The 16,223-nt window shown below is 38.7% G+C and overlaps 1 protein-coding gene across 2 annotated transcripts in view; it reads left to right on the top strand.

The window, feature by feature from the left end:
- BBOX1 (gamma-butyrobetaine hydroxylase 1) overlaps positions 1-7,246 on the top strand; it is a 75,324-nt gene extending 68,078 nt beyond the window's left edge. For both annotated transcript variants that reach the window (XM_030864845.2, XM_060304426.1), the window contains 2 exons: positions 4,937-5,103; positions 6,833-7,246. In XM_030864845.2, the coding sequence (XP_030720705.1) occupies positions 4,937-5,103; positions 6,833-6,993 (328 nt within the window). In that variant the 3' untranslated portion in view covers positions 6,994-7,246. The remainder of the gene's footprint in view (positions 1-4,936; positions 5,104-6,832) is intronic.
- The last annotated feature ends 8,977 nt before the right edge of the window (positions 7,247-16,223 follow it).

Genomic DNA, 16,223 nt, shown 5'->3' with positions numbered 1-16,223 from the left:
ATATATTGTTGCTCCCAAAGTCCACTGCCTCAATTTGGGATGATTTGTTGTGTATTCAGGTATTCCACAGTTGCAGGTACAGCAAGTTGATTGTGGAGATTTAATCCGCTGCTCCTGAGGCTGATGGCAGAGATTTCCCTTTCTCTTCTTTGTTCACACAGCTCCCGGGGTTCAGCTTTGGATTTGGACCCGCCTCTGCGTGTAGGTCGCCTGAGGGCGTCTGTTCTTTGCTCAGATAGGACGGGGTTAAAGGAGCTGCTGATTCAGGGGCTCTGGCTCACTCAGGCCGGAGGGAGGGAGGGGCACGGAGTGCTGGGCGAGTCTGCGGCGGCAGAGGCCAGAGTGACGTTGCACCAGCCTGAGGCGCGCCGTGTGTTCTCCCGGGGAAGCTGTCCCTGGATCACGGGACCCTGGCAGTGGTGGGCTGCACAGGCTCCCGGGATGGGCGGTGTGGATAGTGACCTGTGCTCACACACAGGCTTCTTGTTGGTGGCAGCAGCAGCCTTAGCGTCTCATGCCCGTCTCTGGGGTCCATGCTTTTAGCCGCGGCTCGCGCCCGTCTCTGGAGCTCCTTTAAGCAGCGCTCTGAATCCCCTCTCCTCGCGCACCAGGAAACAAAGAGGAAAGAAAAAGTCTCTTCCCTCTTAGGCAGGTCCAGACTTTTCCCTGGACTCCCTCCTGGCTAGCCGTGGTGCACTAACCCCCTGCAGGCTGTGTTCACGCCGCCAACCCCAGTCCTCTCCCTGCGCTCCGACAGAAGCCCGAGCCTCAGCTTCCAACCCCGCCCGCCCTGGCGGGTGAGCAGACAAGCCTCTCCGGCTGGTGAGTGCCGGTTGGCCCTGATCCTCTGTACGGGAATCTCTCGGCTTTGCCCTCCGCACCCGTTGCTATGCTCTCCTCCGTGGCTCCAAAGCTTTCCCCCTCCGCCACCCGCAGTCTCCACCCGGGAAGGGGCTTCCTAGTGTGTGGAAACCTTTCCTCCTTCACGGCTCCCTCCCACTGGTGCACGTCCCTATTCTTTTGTCTCTGTTCTTCCTTTTTTCTTTTGCCCTACCCAGGTACGTGGGGAGTTTCTTGCCTTTTGGGAGGTCTGAGGTCTTCTGCCAGCGTTCAGTAGGTGTTCTGTAGGAGTTGTTCCACGTATAAATGTATTTCTGATGTATCTGTGTGGAGGAAGGTGATCTCCACGTCTTACTCTTCCGCCATCTTGAAGGTCTCCTTGAGTGAGATTAACAATATCTATCATCATAATTTGCTTTTGTTATTTTTTGCAATAACATTCTAGAATTTGGCCGTTATCAAGGTCTCAGGGATATCCATAAAGAATATCAAGTGGTTAACATTAATTCACTTAAAATGTATTTTTAACAACAGGAGATGAAACAAAGAGAGTTTTCAGTTAATCAAGGGTCTCGGTCCCCTGAGTGTTTGGGTTAATTTTCCTGGTGGTTAAATCTTTTAAGTCTTTTGAGATGCTTATGTCCTATCTAATACAAAAAGATCTTGGAGGCTGCTGAGAAAGTTAAGTATCATGCAGTACAATAAAAACAAAGTAACTAGGACGAAAATAATAGTGAGATTAAGCTATAGTGTTGCATCCTACTGGTTACAAATTCAGTCACATGAACACAACTCCTCTTGTTATCTGTGAGTTGTTGGTCAAGTGACTTATTCTTGCTAAGCCACGAAAAGGAGTAATTCTCAGTAAAAAAAAAAAAAAAGTGATATTAATACTTACCACATAATAATTGTAGTGGGAATTATAGAGATAATATACAGACAGCCCTGTCAAAGTGTCTGGATCAGAAAGGGCAGAATAAATTTTAGCTAGCCATAATTTTCATAATCCAACACATTTACTGGTGATAGATTTTAATTTCAGCTCTGAGTTTCTAAAGACCAAAGCAAGGAGGGAACATAATCCATTTGCAAGATTTGAGTTGCTTTTAAAGTCTGAAATAAATTTTTCTTGCATAAAATGTGATGTGGTGGGCAAGACCATAATTCTCACAACAAATTCACATCACCTCTCTCAATGAGAAATAATATTTTAACTAACGAGGCTTGTCCACAGCATCCACCTGGATTGTAGGAGATGATTCTACAGTCTTTCCCTTGGGTTCTTTTATTGGCATCACTGATGATGTTTTGCTTTTACTAATTTGCAGTCATCATGTTGCTTGTTTCTGTTTAAATGCTTGTCCTTTATGCATAGCTAATACATAGCTGGTTATTCCTCATCTTTGGGGGCTTTTTACCCTTCCTCAGCATATAATCCTGCATCAAGACCTTCCTTTCATTCTGTTTTTGCACACAGAATATCCTGCTTACTAAGATTCAATTTTGCATTTTAGGTTGATCTTCAAGATGCCAGCCACTCATCTCCTCTAACATTCTTCAATCCTCAGGATAACATCTTCTCTAGACCTCATAACTAAATTTACTTCCTATTTCTCCTCAGGTCATTACTGAGAATGCTAAATAACAAATTTGTTTCTTATTTTCTCATATAGAAAGTAGATACCAGGTGAAAAGAGACAGAGGCTGTGTTACACACACGTACACACACAGAGAAATTGCTTCTTTTTGCCCACATGTGTGAACTCTGGGAAATGAAAACTTAATACAATGTACCATGGGACACACAATCCTGATTTCATGAGATTAATGAATCACGAAGTTCCTTTCAAAGATATGTGAGGATACATACATGGACTCCAAAAGAGAGAGCTCATAACTAGCATAACCATTCCCATGCAAGAATTACGGTGTTAGTGGAAAAAAAAAAAAAAACATCACCAGAGTGGCTGGGATGGAAGACCCCAAGAAGTTTCAAAGATGTGACATACTTGTCAGTATCATGGAGGATGACACAAAGGGTGTCATTGGTATATGTACAGAAAATAATGCAGGGGGAGAGGAGGGAATGTGGGTCAGGAGCAGTCAGGCTAGAATTTTAAAGATAAGATGAAAAGGCAAAATGCCCTCAGAAACTGTGAAAGGGGTCTGAAACCAGCAGTATGAACACTAATGGGGCAATTGAAAGGCCAAGCACTGTCCTTTGTACCCCTCAAACCCAGAGGTCCACAGTCTCTTCTGCTGACTGTCCTCTTCCTTGATTCTTTGTTCATAAAGCCACAACCTGCAGGCCAGAGAGCATCCTTTATCTATGTGGAGAAGATGGGGCAACAGGGGAGGGCCCTTCACTGCCTATTCAGTCATATTTGTATTTTATCAATATATATAAATTCAATTTCTAAGAGCCTTTTTTGAAAACCTGTTCCTTTCTTACATTCTTTCCCTATATGGTTCAATAGGTAGTTTTCAGTCACTGTTCAATAAGCAAAGAGTTGCTGCTAGTCACTATTTCTTAGAGTTTATCATTACATTTGCCATTGGCTCAGAGGATTGACTATTAATCTGAGGTACAAAGCACAGGGGCCCAGATAGCCATACTTTGTATACCACAGGCCATTGCATCCTTCCTCCCATAACCTAGCTTGTTGATAATGGTTCACTCTGTGTGAGCAGCCAGCTAAGTGTAATCTAGACCCCAAATCAGTGTCACCAACCCCTGGAACATGTGACAGTCTGTTCGGTTTGACCCATCAGTCAGCTGTTGGTTCACATTACCACCTCCTAAGCTGGCCCAGGAGTAATTCTTGGCACTTTGTCACCATCCTTGCCCACCTTCAGTTTTTATCCATCACTCCTGTACCTAAAGAAAAGGTAAAGTTGGCTGATGTTTTAGAACTGGAGAAAAGTTCACCTTCCGAATAAGCTTAAAAAAAAATTTGTCTCTTCCTTTTGTCTCTGTGTCTAAATGGTCATGCCTTCTTAATTATAACCAGCAAACTTAAATTTAGAAATAATGTTATCATTTGTTACATTGAAAACAGTATTATGTTACATTGTCATGATCAATATTCTAAGAAAGAATATAGAGATCACAATATTAGGCTCTCCCAAGGTACTAAAAAGACCTTGGTACTCTCTAAAGGTACTGAAAAAATATATACAAAGTTACATATGCAACAGATATTTAATAACTGCCTGTTATATCCAGGATCTATGTTAATTGCTGGGAATACAACGTTAAATGACATTCAGTATCAGTCTTCTAGAAGCCTATACACTAAGATACATAGTATAGATGGAAAGATCCAAAGAATGTGCCTCAGGCTAGACTCTTCTTTCTCTGTGCCTCAGTTTCCCCATCTATAAACTAGGGATTGAAATAGAACAGAGTATTTCCAATTTTTAAAAAACAATTTTTTGGGGCTCCCCTGGTGGCGCAGTGGTTGAGAGTCCGCCTGCCAGTGCAGGGGACATGGGTTCGTGCCGCGGTCCGGGAAGATCCCACGTGCCGCGGAGCGGCTGGGCCCGTGAGCCATGGCCGCTGAGCCTGCGCGTCCAGAGCCTGTGCTCCGCAACGGGAGAGGCCACAACAGTGAGAGGCCCGCATACCGCAAAAAAAAAAAAAAAAAAAAAAAAAAAAAAACAATTTTTCTTCCCAATATTGTTCCAGTAAAATCATATTTAAAACTTCCATAGATGAAACATATAAAGTGATTGACCTATGAACTGTAACATAAAAATATTTTAATATGTAAAAGCTACTGTTTTAAAGAATAAAGAATGAATTTATTTTCCTAAACAAATTTTAACTGGAATTTCTCAGAAACATTTATTTTAAATTAATTTGAATCAATTCTGGAACTTATGTAGTAAGATTTCAAAAAATTCTTGCTAAATGAATATGTGAAAAAAACAAATGAGTACATTGTACCACAGATAACCTTAATATCCTCTGTACATGTGTTTGGATTCTTTAATATTGTATTTCAGAAATATCTTCCAAGATGAAATGACCCTTACAAATGTAAATAGATATTTCATGTCTTCTATATTTTAACTTTTTCTCTTTGAAAAATAGATTAGACGATAAAGGCCAAGTGGTTCGCGTCAACTTCAATAATGCAACTAGAGACACAATATTTGATGTACCTGTTGAAAGAGTTCAGCCTTTTTATGCTGCTCTGAAGGAGTTTGTTGACCTCATGAATTGTAAAGAATTCAAGTTTACTTTCAAGATGAATCCAGGTCAGTGAACACATTTTCTCAGACAACTGAAAGAATGGATTTTCTTCAACCTTAACCATTTAGCACAATATCTAGAGCAGTGTTTCTCAAACATGGCATGTGGAACACTAACAACAGAGTCTTGGTGAGCAGCCAGCTTGCTTAAATAGCAGACTCCTGGCCCCTACCCTTCCTCTAAATTGACTCTCCAGACTTTAAAATATTCATAAGTCCCTAGGTAATCCTTAAGCACACCAAAATTTAATAACCTCTAACATAAAGAATAAATATTGAAAGACAAGCTACAGACCAAATAAAATCTCATGTCTGATATGAAGACTGATGACTTATATTTTCTATTTTGATAGCCAATCAATACAAACTGAAACCTGTACTTAATTTTCCTATCTTGGTAAATAAATAAAATTATCTCCACGAGTCTCACTCTAAAGTACATGAGTAGGATTTACTCGTTACGCTTATCTGATCTGGCAAACATGGTGCTACCTGAAATAAAGTAGTATTTGAAGTATTCCAGCCACTTGGATAAAGGAGCAGAAAGCACTATGGTTTGTCTGGACCATCTCTACTCAATAAAGTGACATCAAACTTGAGGCTTTTGATATTTAAAATAAAAAGCATAAATTCTCCCTCCTACTGATTGGGCCAAGTGGAAGATACTTTACGTGTGTGATTATTTTTTGAATTGATCTTTGGTATAATAAGGTAATACTAGAAATCTCCATAAGTCCGCTGCTATGAAGTCAACACCAAGTTGAGTTTAAGAGCAGCAACATGTAAAATGGAAATACCGTGAGAGAAAAGTAACCCCAAAATAGGAGTTGGAATTCAACCTTCACCATTCAATGGCAGTGTATCTCCTGGCAAGTGCCTCAACTGCTCAGAGCTTCAGTTTTCTCATGTATGAAAATAGGAGATAATACTCTCAAGATTTTTATGAGGCATAGAAATTATGTACATAAAATACTAGGAACATGAAAGACAAACCAAGAATGTCACTACCCTTATAATTGTTTGAAGCTGTTAAAGTAGAAATAAATACTTCTTAAGTCAGGAGGAGAAAAACAAATACCATATGATACCACTTATATGTGGAATCTAAATTATGACACAAATGAAACAGACTCACAGACATAGAGAACAGCCTTGTGGTTGTCAATGGGGAGAAGGTTGGGGAAAGGGATGGACTGGACATTTGGGGTTAGCAGATGAAAGCTATTATATATAGAATGGATGAACAACAAGGTCCTACTATATATCACGGGGAATTATATTCAATATCCTGTAATAAACCATAATGGAAAAGAATATAAAAAAGAATGTATATATAACTGAATCACTTTGCTGTACAGCAGAAATTAACACAATATTATAAATCAACTATACTTCAATTTAAAAAAAACACTTCTGAGTAAGAGATAAGTAACCATTAGGAAGACCAATTCAAAGGTTTTATACAGAGATAATACTTTAAGTAAGAATTATAAAGGTGTCTACAAGGGCCCCCCCCCAAGCTATGTAGTTCAAATGTCAAAAGGTCTAAAGCAGTTTCCATTCCGTGGGCCTGATTTGTATGAAAAAGCAAATGTGCAGTTTCATGTAAAGAAATAAATATATTGCATCTTGATGTGAACCAAGTAGCAATGCTGTTTTGCAGTTTACATTTTCTAGCTCAGAAAATCATTTACACATAGAATTATATTCATATTGAACAAAATCTTTTGTCTAGGTGATGTGATTACCTTTGATAACTGGCGCTTACTTCATGGCCGACGGAGCTATGAAGCAGGAACTGAGATATCCCGCCATCTAGAAGGAGCTTATGCCGACTGGGATGTGGTCATGTCAAGGCTTCGTATCTTAAGGCAGAGTGTCCGGAATAGAAACTGAATCTCCTGTCGATAAGATTCCAGTGAGTGTATTTTATAAGATATGGCAAGGTTATTTGTCTTCACAGGCCATGAGCCATGTCAGTAACACATTAATTTCTTTAACACAAGAGTTCTCTTTTCTTTGTAGTCATATACACTGCCAACTTTTTAGATGTTGTAGCCATGCTCTCTCTTTTTCAAATAATAAAGCATCTCTTCTGTCCAATTGCATGTATGATCTAATTTCTTTTGCACATCTGTGAGAGTCTCCAGAATACCTTCAAATAGTTTTGTATCAAAGTCTTTCTTCAAGTAAGGCTTCTTCTAAATAAAGCTTTTGTTTCAAATAAAGGTTGTGTTTCAAATAAAACTTGTCTCAAAACATGTTTCTGCTCTGTTGCCTGGAGGGTCTCATTTTTCATGACTACATATGACTGTCTTTAGCATGCTTGGAAAGAGGCTTCATATTTTCAAAGATCTCTTTTGTTGACTCTTATTATAGAATTACGTGACCCCAATTTCCAGACCTCACCAAACTGGTGATCTCAGCATTTCTTTTAATACCTAAATTATGATATCAAACCCAAGAATATGCCAAATGAAAAGAAAATCTAGTTCCACCCCCCACCAAGTTGCTCTTGCCCCAAAGAAATACTCCCAAGGACTGCCAGCATAGCTTACCCCTGTCCGTGGGTCAGTTCTCCTCACTCCTTGCCTTCAACTAATAACTAGAAAAGGTAGAACCAAGATGCATGCAACACTCATAAGTAGACATGATGTTTTTTAACCTCTGGACAGCTTGACTTGCTGGTCTTGGCTTCTTATATGGCCACAGCCTTGCTTCCAGTGATGGAACACGGGTGTCACCACCAGCCATGAAAGTTCCACTCTGGTTGTGCCCAGTCCCTTCCCTACCTCTGCCGAAAAGGGGAGTCTCAGCATTTCCATTTGCTGAAATCCTGGTAGTACATAGATTTTTAGTCCATACATTTTGGGACCTAACCAAGCCTCCTATTTCAAAAGTCTTAATCACTGCCACCACTGTAGTGCTCTACCTGTCACCTTAAGACCGAGTGAAAACACTACTTCCATCCATGCTTTAACTTTTGTTTCACACTCATAGTGTGCCCAAAGCACTGGGAGTCTGGATCAAAAGTGTCTTAGGCCTATGTCAGCACACCCCTCTATTTTCTGAACTCTGGTAGTAAGTCCATGTTGCCTGCCCAGGCTCCTCTTTCTCTTGGAACACTGCCCCTTTCTGGGGCCTTCTTTGTCCTTTCCCATCATCTGGTCTTGCCTGGGGCTACTATAGTACACCACACATGTTTGATTCCTCTATACTTCAAATGAAATGGGTTGTGTTCTCAGTCTCACCTCTCCTAAGAGACTCCTAGAATGAAAACAGGTAAGTTCAATGGGGGCATGGCTTGATTTGAAGAGGCTGCATTCAATAACTGAAAACAAATAAGTTTCTGGACTAACCCTAGCTCCATCCATTTACAGCACCTAAACCACAAACACTTGCAACACTAAAGTGACTTGTTAGACTTTTATTCATTTGACAGATATTTAATCACATACCTGGTATATATCAGGCATGGTGCTAGGCTAAGGACATAGAAGGACTTGGGATGTGCCTGCTTATAGTCTGGTAGAGGAACAGATAAGGATGTAGATGACGATGTGTTATGTTAACAGAACGGTTCATAGGGAGACAACCAATACTGGGGAGGTTAATGAAAGCTTCAGTGTAAATTGAATGAGTGTTAACAGTAGTTTTCCTGGCAAAGATGGGAAAATGACTTTCCAAGTCAAAGGGCAGAAGAAGCACAGAGAATTGAAAGTGATCACAATGCAGGCACTGAGAGAGTAGAGTATAGCAGGGCTGTAAATCCTGGGATTGGATGCCTAGGTTCAAATTGTAATAATGATAATCTGTTAACTATGTGCCTTTGGACAAATGACTTCTTCCCTTAAGCCTCAGATTTCTGTCTATAAATGAGACTAATAATAGTTCTTATCTCATTATATTTTTATGTGGATTAAGTAAACGTTCATGTAGAGCAGTGTTTTCCCAAACTTCTCAGATGATAAGAGTCATGTGTGTGTGTATGTGTGTGTGTGTGTGTTTAATACAACTTCCCAGACTTGGTCCCTGAAGACTAGGACTCAGTAGATCTGGGCTAAGAACTAGGAACTGTATTTTGAGCAAAGATCCCAGGTGATAGACATCAACAGAGAAGTTTGGAAAAAATTAATGTAAAGCATTTAGCATGGCTCTTAGCTGAGGGTAAGCACTCAGTAGATGTTAACTATAATTAGTTATAATAACAGAGGTTGTAGAGGGAGAGGGTAGATAAGGATGGAAAGAGATATATGATGCCAGAGACGGAGATAGGGACCAAGTCATGAAATGTCAAAATGTATGTTGCACTAAAGAGCTGACATGTTATCTTGAAAGCAATGAGGAGCCATTTAAAGGTTTTTAAACAATAAAGTGCCTTGGTCAGATATTCTTTTTTTTAAAGATCCGCCTGGCTACATTGTGGAGGAAATTGTAAATGAGCAAGGCTAGAAGCTGTACATCCACTTATGAGGTTATAAATCTACTTACTGTAGGAAGCCAGATGAGAGATTAAGAAAGATTGAATCAGAATGCTGGGAGAGGGAACAGAGAGATAATTAGAAGGCTGAATCTAGAGAACTTGGTGCCTCTCGGCATGTAGAGAATGAATGAGATGTCCAGGATGCCTGCTGTATTTCTAGTTAAGAAAAATGGATTAACAGTGATTCCATGCTTAGGAAGAGAAGCCACAAGAGCAGAAGAAAGCTTGTGGGCAAGACAACGAATCCAGTTTTGAACAGACTGAACTTGAATTGTCCTTGGACTAGTCCATTTGGCAGTTGGCTCTGTATATACCTACAGCTCAGGACAGAGACCTGGATTGGAGATCTGCATGTGGAAAGTATATAAATGATGGATGAAATCATTACTTGTTTTCCTGGAGACATTTAGTGATCATGATCAAGATTACAAGCCTCATGATATGATGATAAACTAATGATATTGGCCTAGTTTGTGGAATCAGTTACACCCTGAACATATCAGCGGTGGCTTACATTCAAAATCAGCTAGACCTCTTACATATCATATTTAGTCACTAGATGACAACATTCCAAACCAGCGCCCCATGGACTGGCTGCTTCCTTCTCTGATGAAAAATTATTTCTGCCCTGGAAAGAAGGGACAAAAGGATTGGATGCCATTGCAACAATTTCTGAAGTATTATATAGGACATGACATATTATGGGCTACGACAACTGGTGCTGACTGAAGATGATTAGATTTCCTGGATATAATAGTCTAAAGATTTGACTTTCCTCCAAACTCATAATAGATCTGATGCAACTTGGATTAGAATTTACCCCTATTTGGCAGCGCGGACTCTTACTGTCTGTTCTATTTCTCCAATTTGAATTGCAGAATATTAGCTTCTTGGCTGGTTATAACTTCACAGGTATAACTTCACAGAATAACTTCACAGGTCACCAGAATGACATGTCACAAGGTATCTTTGTTGTTCTCTATTTCTCCCCCTAATGGACCATTAAAAGGTAAATAAATGAATTTCATTAGAGGGAATTTATGCAAAAGAAAGAAATCCATGGAAAAGCTGAGTAACACTGAGGGTAATTTCTCTGTTCAGAATTTAAGCTAAGAAACAGGAGACACTTTATGAACAAAAATACCCTTTTATGTTAAATATCATTTTGAGGATAGATTTGAACCAAAAGTTCTTGCAATGAAAATGTGATCTGTTCAGACTAAATAGCTTAGAACATACCTCTGTGTCGCTGCACATACTTTTCCAACTGTCTGGACTATTCTTCCCTACCACCTTTTATGCCAGGAAAACTCGTCTTCCTCCTTTCACCTCTCTTGTGAATCCTTCCCTGATACTCCAAGTCAGCCTTAAGCACCCTTTCCTCTGGCTCCCAGTGAGCTTTAAATAAATGTTTGTATATTCATCTATTTATTCTATCAATATTCATTAGCACCTACTATGTGTCAGACACTATTCAAGGCATTGGTAACACAGTGGTGAGGAAGACAGACATAAGGGCCCTCGTAGAGCTAATGGTCTAGTGGTAATATCAGGCATTGATCAAGTAACCACAGAAGTAATTAATTACAAATTGTGGTAAATGCTATAGATGAAAAGTCTAAGAAGTTACAAAAGCATAAAATAAGAGAATAGGACTAATTTGAAGGGAGTGGGGCTCAGCCTTCCTTGAGGAATTGACTTTTGAGTTGTTTGATGAAGAATGATATATATAATGGTACTTTTGACATCAACAGAAACTCTTAATCTAACAATAAAGAAAATTTTTATCTCACAACACTTGAAGTCCAGGAATGAGGCAATCTCCCCACATCACATTTCGTCAGTCCCACTCCTCTGTATCTCTCTTGCTTCTGCTTTACTTCATATGTGTGCTTCATCCTCAAGTTGGTAAAATGGCTACAGAAGTTCCAGGCATCACATCAAGACACGGCTGTGTGAAAAGGAATAAAAAGTCTGATATTTTTCTTGGAAGCAGAGAAACATTCCTAGAAAGCTCTCTTTCTTGGAAGCAGAGAAACTTTTCCTAGAACCCCTCCTACAGGCTTCCTCTCATGCCTTCTCAACCACAATTGTGTCAAATACACTCTCCTAAGCTAGTGACTGAAAAAGAAAATGAGATTTCCATGTTTAGCTTAGATGAATCAGGATCTGCCCTTGGACAGGGGAGGTAGTCTCTATCACTGGTGCAGGTGGTTGTGTGGAGAAGAGCAAATAACTAAAACATCAGGATGAAGATTAAGGTTAGATGATGTGTAGGCAACCACCAGTGTCTGCTCTAGATAGGAGAGACTTGTCTAGGTGAAGGAGAAAAACAGGCAAGGAGAGCATAGCAGGCAGACCAAAAAGAGTAAGTGCTCTGATATGGAAGGCAATATGGTACCTCTGAAGAAATAGATGAACGCCATGAGTCTAGAAGCTGAGTAGCCAACCAACAGTGTCCAATAGATTATATACTCTTTAGACAGAGATATTTTCATTAGTATATCCCCAGTGCCTAAGTATGTGGAATAAATGATTGAAGCTAGGGCATACTAGTACTCTCCATTTTACATCCTAGGTCACAACCCCAGAACCTCAGTCATCTAGAAAAACCTCAGTTTTTGTGTCAGGTGGGACCTCATTTCTTTTCCCTCTTCCACTTGTATAACACATTTTATCTATGCACATACCCAGTTTTAGCCTCAGAAGCTTTTTCATTCTCTACCAGGATCAGTCCATTCACCAATTTAAAACAACCCAGCAGGGAACTTTCAGTTTTCAGACCAGCATGCAAGGAGCTTCAAAGCCCTTGCTCTCTTTACAACAAGTAAAAAGTAAAACAAACTGAAAAATCAACAACACTTCCTAGATCCATCAAACAAGTGAGATCACAGGGTAAACTGCTGTGACAAACTCTACAGACAAAAAAGCAAGTACAGAAAATCACAACTTATCAGAGCAGAAACTTCCACAGGACCAGTACCAGGGTAGGAAACCCTAATTTATAATTGACAAATTGCTGGAGGCTCAGAGTAGACATATCTAAGAGGGAAAATCTCTAGGGGACCCCAGTCATAGGGAGGCCTTCACATTTTTGTGAGTTTTATCTTCAGGAGCTCTACAAGTTCTCATAGTGAATATCAGAGAAAAATCCCCTGCTCTTCCAGCAGGGGGAGGGGAAAGGAACCATTTTAAAATGTGCCAGATCATTCTGTTCTTAACAAGGCCTTCCCTCAGGGGAAACTATGTTACCAGAGCCTAATCTGTTGGTGCTATATCAGAGCCTAACCTACCTGAGGGAAGGGAAACACAGAGCTCCAGACCCCTCCAGTCACCCTGTCTCACCTAAGAGAGTGAAACTGAGATGTACTGGTGAAGTTCACAGTCCAGGGGCATAAGTTCACCAAAAGACTGAGACCTAATCATAAGACTAAGGAACACTTTCCTCACTCACCATCTTACCACTACATTATTAAAGGCCTAGTTACTAGTTTCTTTTACCTAGTGTATCATGACCACATTTCAACAGAAAGTTACAAGGCGTACTAAAAGACAAAAACACAGTTTTAAGGGACTGATCAAGTATCAGAAACAGAGTCAGATATGGCAGTTAGAATTATCAGACCAGGAATTTTTTAAAGTTATGATTAATATGCTAAGGTCTTTAATGAAAAAAGGAGAAAACTTGCAAGAACAGATGGATAATATAAGCACAGAGATGGAAATTCTAAGAAACAATCAAAAATAAATACTAGAGATAAAAAAACACTATAATGGAAATGAATAATATCTTTGATGGGCTCATTAGTAGAGGGGCCACAGCTGAGGAAAGAATCTCTGAACTTGAGGATATGAAAATAGAAATTTCCAAGATTATTAATCAAAGAATAAAAGGAATGAATAAAAAGAGAACAGAATATCCCAAAACTGTGATACAACTACAAAAGATATAATATATATGTAATGGAAATAGGAGAAAAAAGAGAGAAAGGAATAGAAACAATATTTAAAGCAATAATGACTAAGAATTTTTCCCAAATTAATGTCGGACATCAAACCACAAATCCAGGAAGTTCAAAGAACACCAAGCAGGATAAATATCAAAAGCTACACACAGTCATATCATATTCAAACTTCAGAAAATCAAAGAAAAAGAAAAAATCTTGAAAGAAGCCAGAGGAAGGAAACAACTTACGTATAGAACAGTAAGGATAAGAATTACATGTAACTACTTCTCAGAACCCATGAAAGCAAGAGATTAGGGTGAAATATTTAAGGGGTTGAAAAGAAAAAAAAAACACTAAAATTCTACAGAATGCAAAATTTTCTTTCAAAAATTAAGGAGAAATAAAGACTTTCTCAGACAAACAAAATTTGAGGGGATTTGCTGCAAGTAGTCTGCCTTGCAAGGAATGTTAAGAAGTTCTCCAGAGAGAAGGAGAATGATATGTCAGACACTCAGCTTTACAGAAATAAAGGAAGAGCATTGGAGAATGGATAAGTGAAGGTCAAATAAAATATTCCAGCACCTGAAGCAACAGGTAGGTCCTCAAGTATTTGGTTAAATTAATCCCTCAGCCTCTGTCTCTGATGAGAGTCCACTTTTTACTAGATTCTTTTAGTCAGGACCTGAAACAAGTTGATCCAATCATCTTCTCACAAAACATTTTTCTTGAATCTAATATAAGTAGATAGCACTGAGTGCTTTCCATATTGATAATGTTGATACAGGGCTATAGTATTAGCCTGTTGATATCAGACTCTAGTCATTATATTGTAAAACCAAAGAATCTTACTATCTCTTTCATGGACTTCTAGGTCCAGTGATTTGACTTTGAGAATTACATGAATACCCTGAAAGTGTATGTAAAAGTCTGGGTGTATTTATGTGTGTAGTATGTGTGCACATTTTTCTGAGTCAAAGGATCATAATTTTATCAGATTTTCATAGCTCACTTAGATCCAATGTAAAAATTAAGAAACTATTCTTATAAATTCTCATTATGTCCTTATAAGAAAAAAATATATAATCTCTTAGGCTATTAGTCTTTTACAACTTTTGAAAATACTTTCAATCTATTATCTTATCCCCCCAACAGCTCTCTGAAAAAGGCAGAAACTGTTCTACCTTTTTCCCAGTAGATAATACAGGCTTCTCATCTTATTTAGTATAACACTACATCCAAATGAGATGAGTTTGTGTTCATCTTTACTTTTTCAATACTACCAGTTAACAGAAAAAAAAAATCAGTCCCATAGAGAGTTGTTAGTCTTTACCATAGGTAGTTTTGACTATCTTTTTTATTTTTACTAAAGAAACCAATTATTATGTTATTGTTTTGTTATTACAAAACCAAAATGAATTCCTTTGATGAAGGATATAAAAGACCTATACTCGGAAAACTATAAGACTCTGATGAAAGAAACTGAACACAACACAAACAGATGGAATGATATACCATGTTCTTGGACTGAAAGAATTAATATTGTTAAAATGACCATATTATCCAAAGCAATCTACAGAGTCAGTGCAATCCCTATCACAATACCAATGGCATTTTTCACAGAACTAGAACAAATAATTTTAAAATCTGTATGGAAACACAAAAGACTCTGAGTAGCCAAAACAATCTTGAGAAAGAAGAATGAAGCTGGAGGAATCACGCTCCCTGACTTCAGACTGTACTACAAATCTATAGTAATCAAAACATTATGGTACTGGCACAAAAACAGACACATAGATCAATGGAACAGTACAGAGCCCAGAAATAAACCCACACACTTATGCTCAATTAGTCAATGACAAAAGAGGCAAGAATATACAATGGAGAAAAGATAGTCTCTTCAAACTGGACAGCTACATGTAAAAGAATAAATTTTCTTATACCATATACAAAAATAAAATCAAAATGGATTAAATACCTAAATGTAAAACCTGAAACCATAAAACTCCTAGAAAAAAACATAGGCAGAACTCTTTGACATAAATTATAGCAATTTTTTGGGATCTGCCTCCTAAGGCAAAGGAAACAAAAGCAAGAATAAACACCTAACTAAACTTCAAAGCTTTTGCACAGCAAAGAAAACCATCGACAAAACGAAAAGGCAAGCTATTGAATGGGAGAAAGCATTTGCAAATGATCTAACAAATAAGGTGTTAATATCCAAAATATATAAACAGCTCATACAACTCAATATCAAAAAAATAAACAACCCAATCAAAAAATGGGCATTTTTCCAAAGAAGACACACAAATGGCTAATAGGCACATGAAAAGATACTCAACATTGCTAATTATTAGAGAAATGCAAATCAAAACAACAATAAGATATCACCTCATGCCTCTCAGAATGGCTATCAACAAAAAGACCACAAATAACAGATGTTGGGGAAGATGTGGAGAAAAGGTAACCCTCATACCCTATTGGTGGGTTGTAAATTGGTGCATCCACTGTGGAAAACGTTATGAAGGCTCCTCAAAAAACTAAAAGTAGAACTACCATATGACCCAGCAATTCCACTCTTGGGTATATATCTGAAGAAAATGAAAACACTAATTTGAAAAGATACATGCACCCCAAAGTTCATAGCAACATTATTTATAATAGCCAAGATATGGAAGCATCCTAAGTGTCCATCAACA

The sequence above is a fragment of the Globicephala melas genome, chromosome 8 (assembly GCF_963455315.2).
Source record: "Globicephala melas chromosome 8, mGloMel1.2, whole genome shotgun sequence".
NCBI classification, from domain to species: Eukaryota; Metazoa; Chordata; class Mammalia; order Artiodactyla; family Delphinidae; genus Globicephala; species Globicephala melas.
The sequence above is the reverse complement of the archived record's forward strand: the minus strand, read 5'-3'. Positions and strand labels throughout refer to the sequence as shown.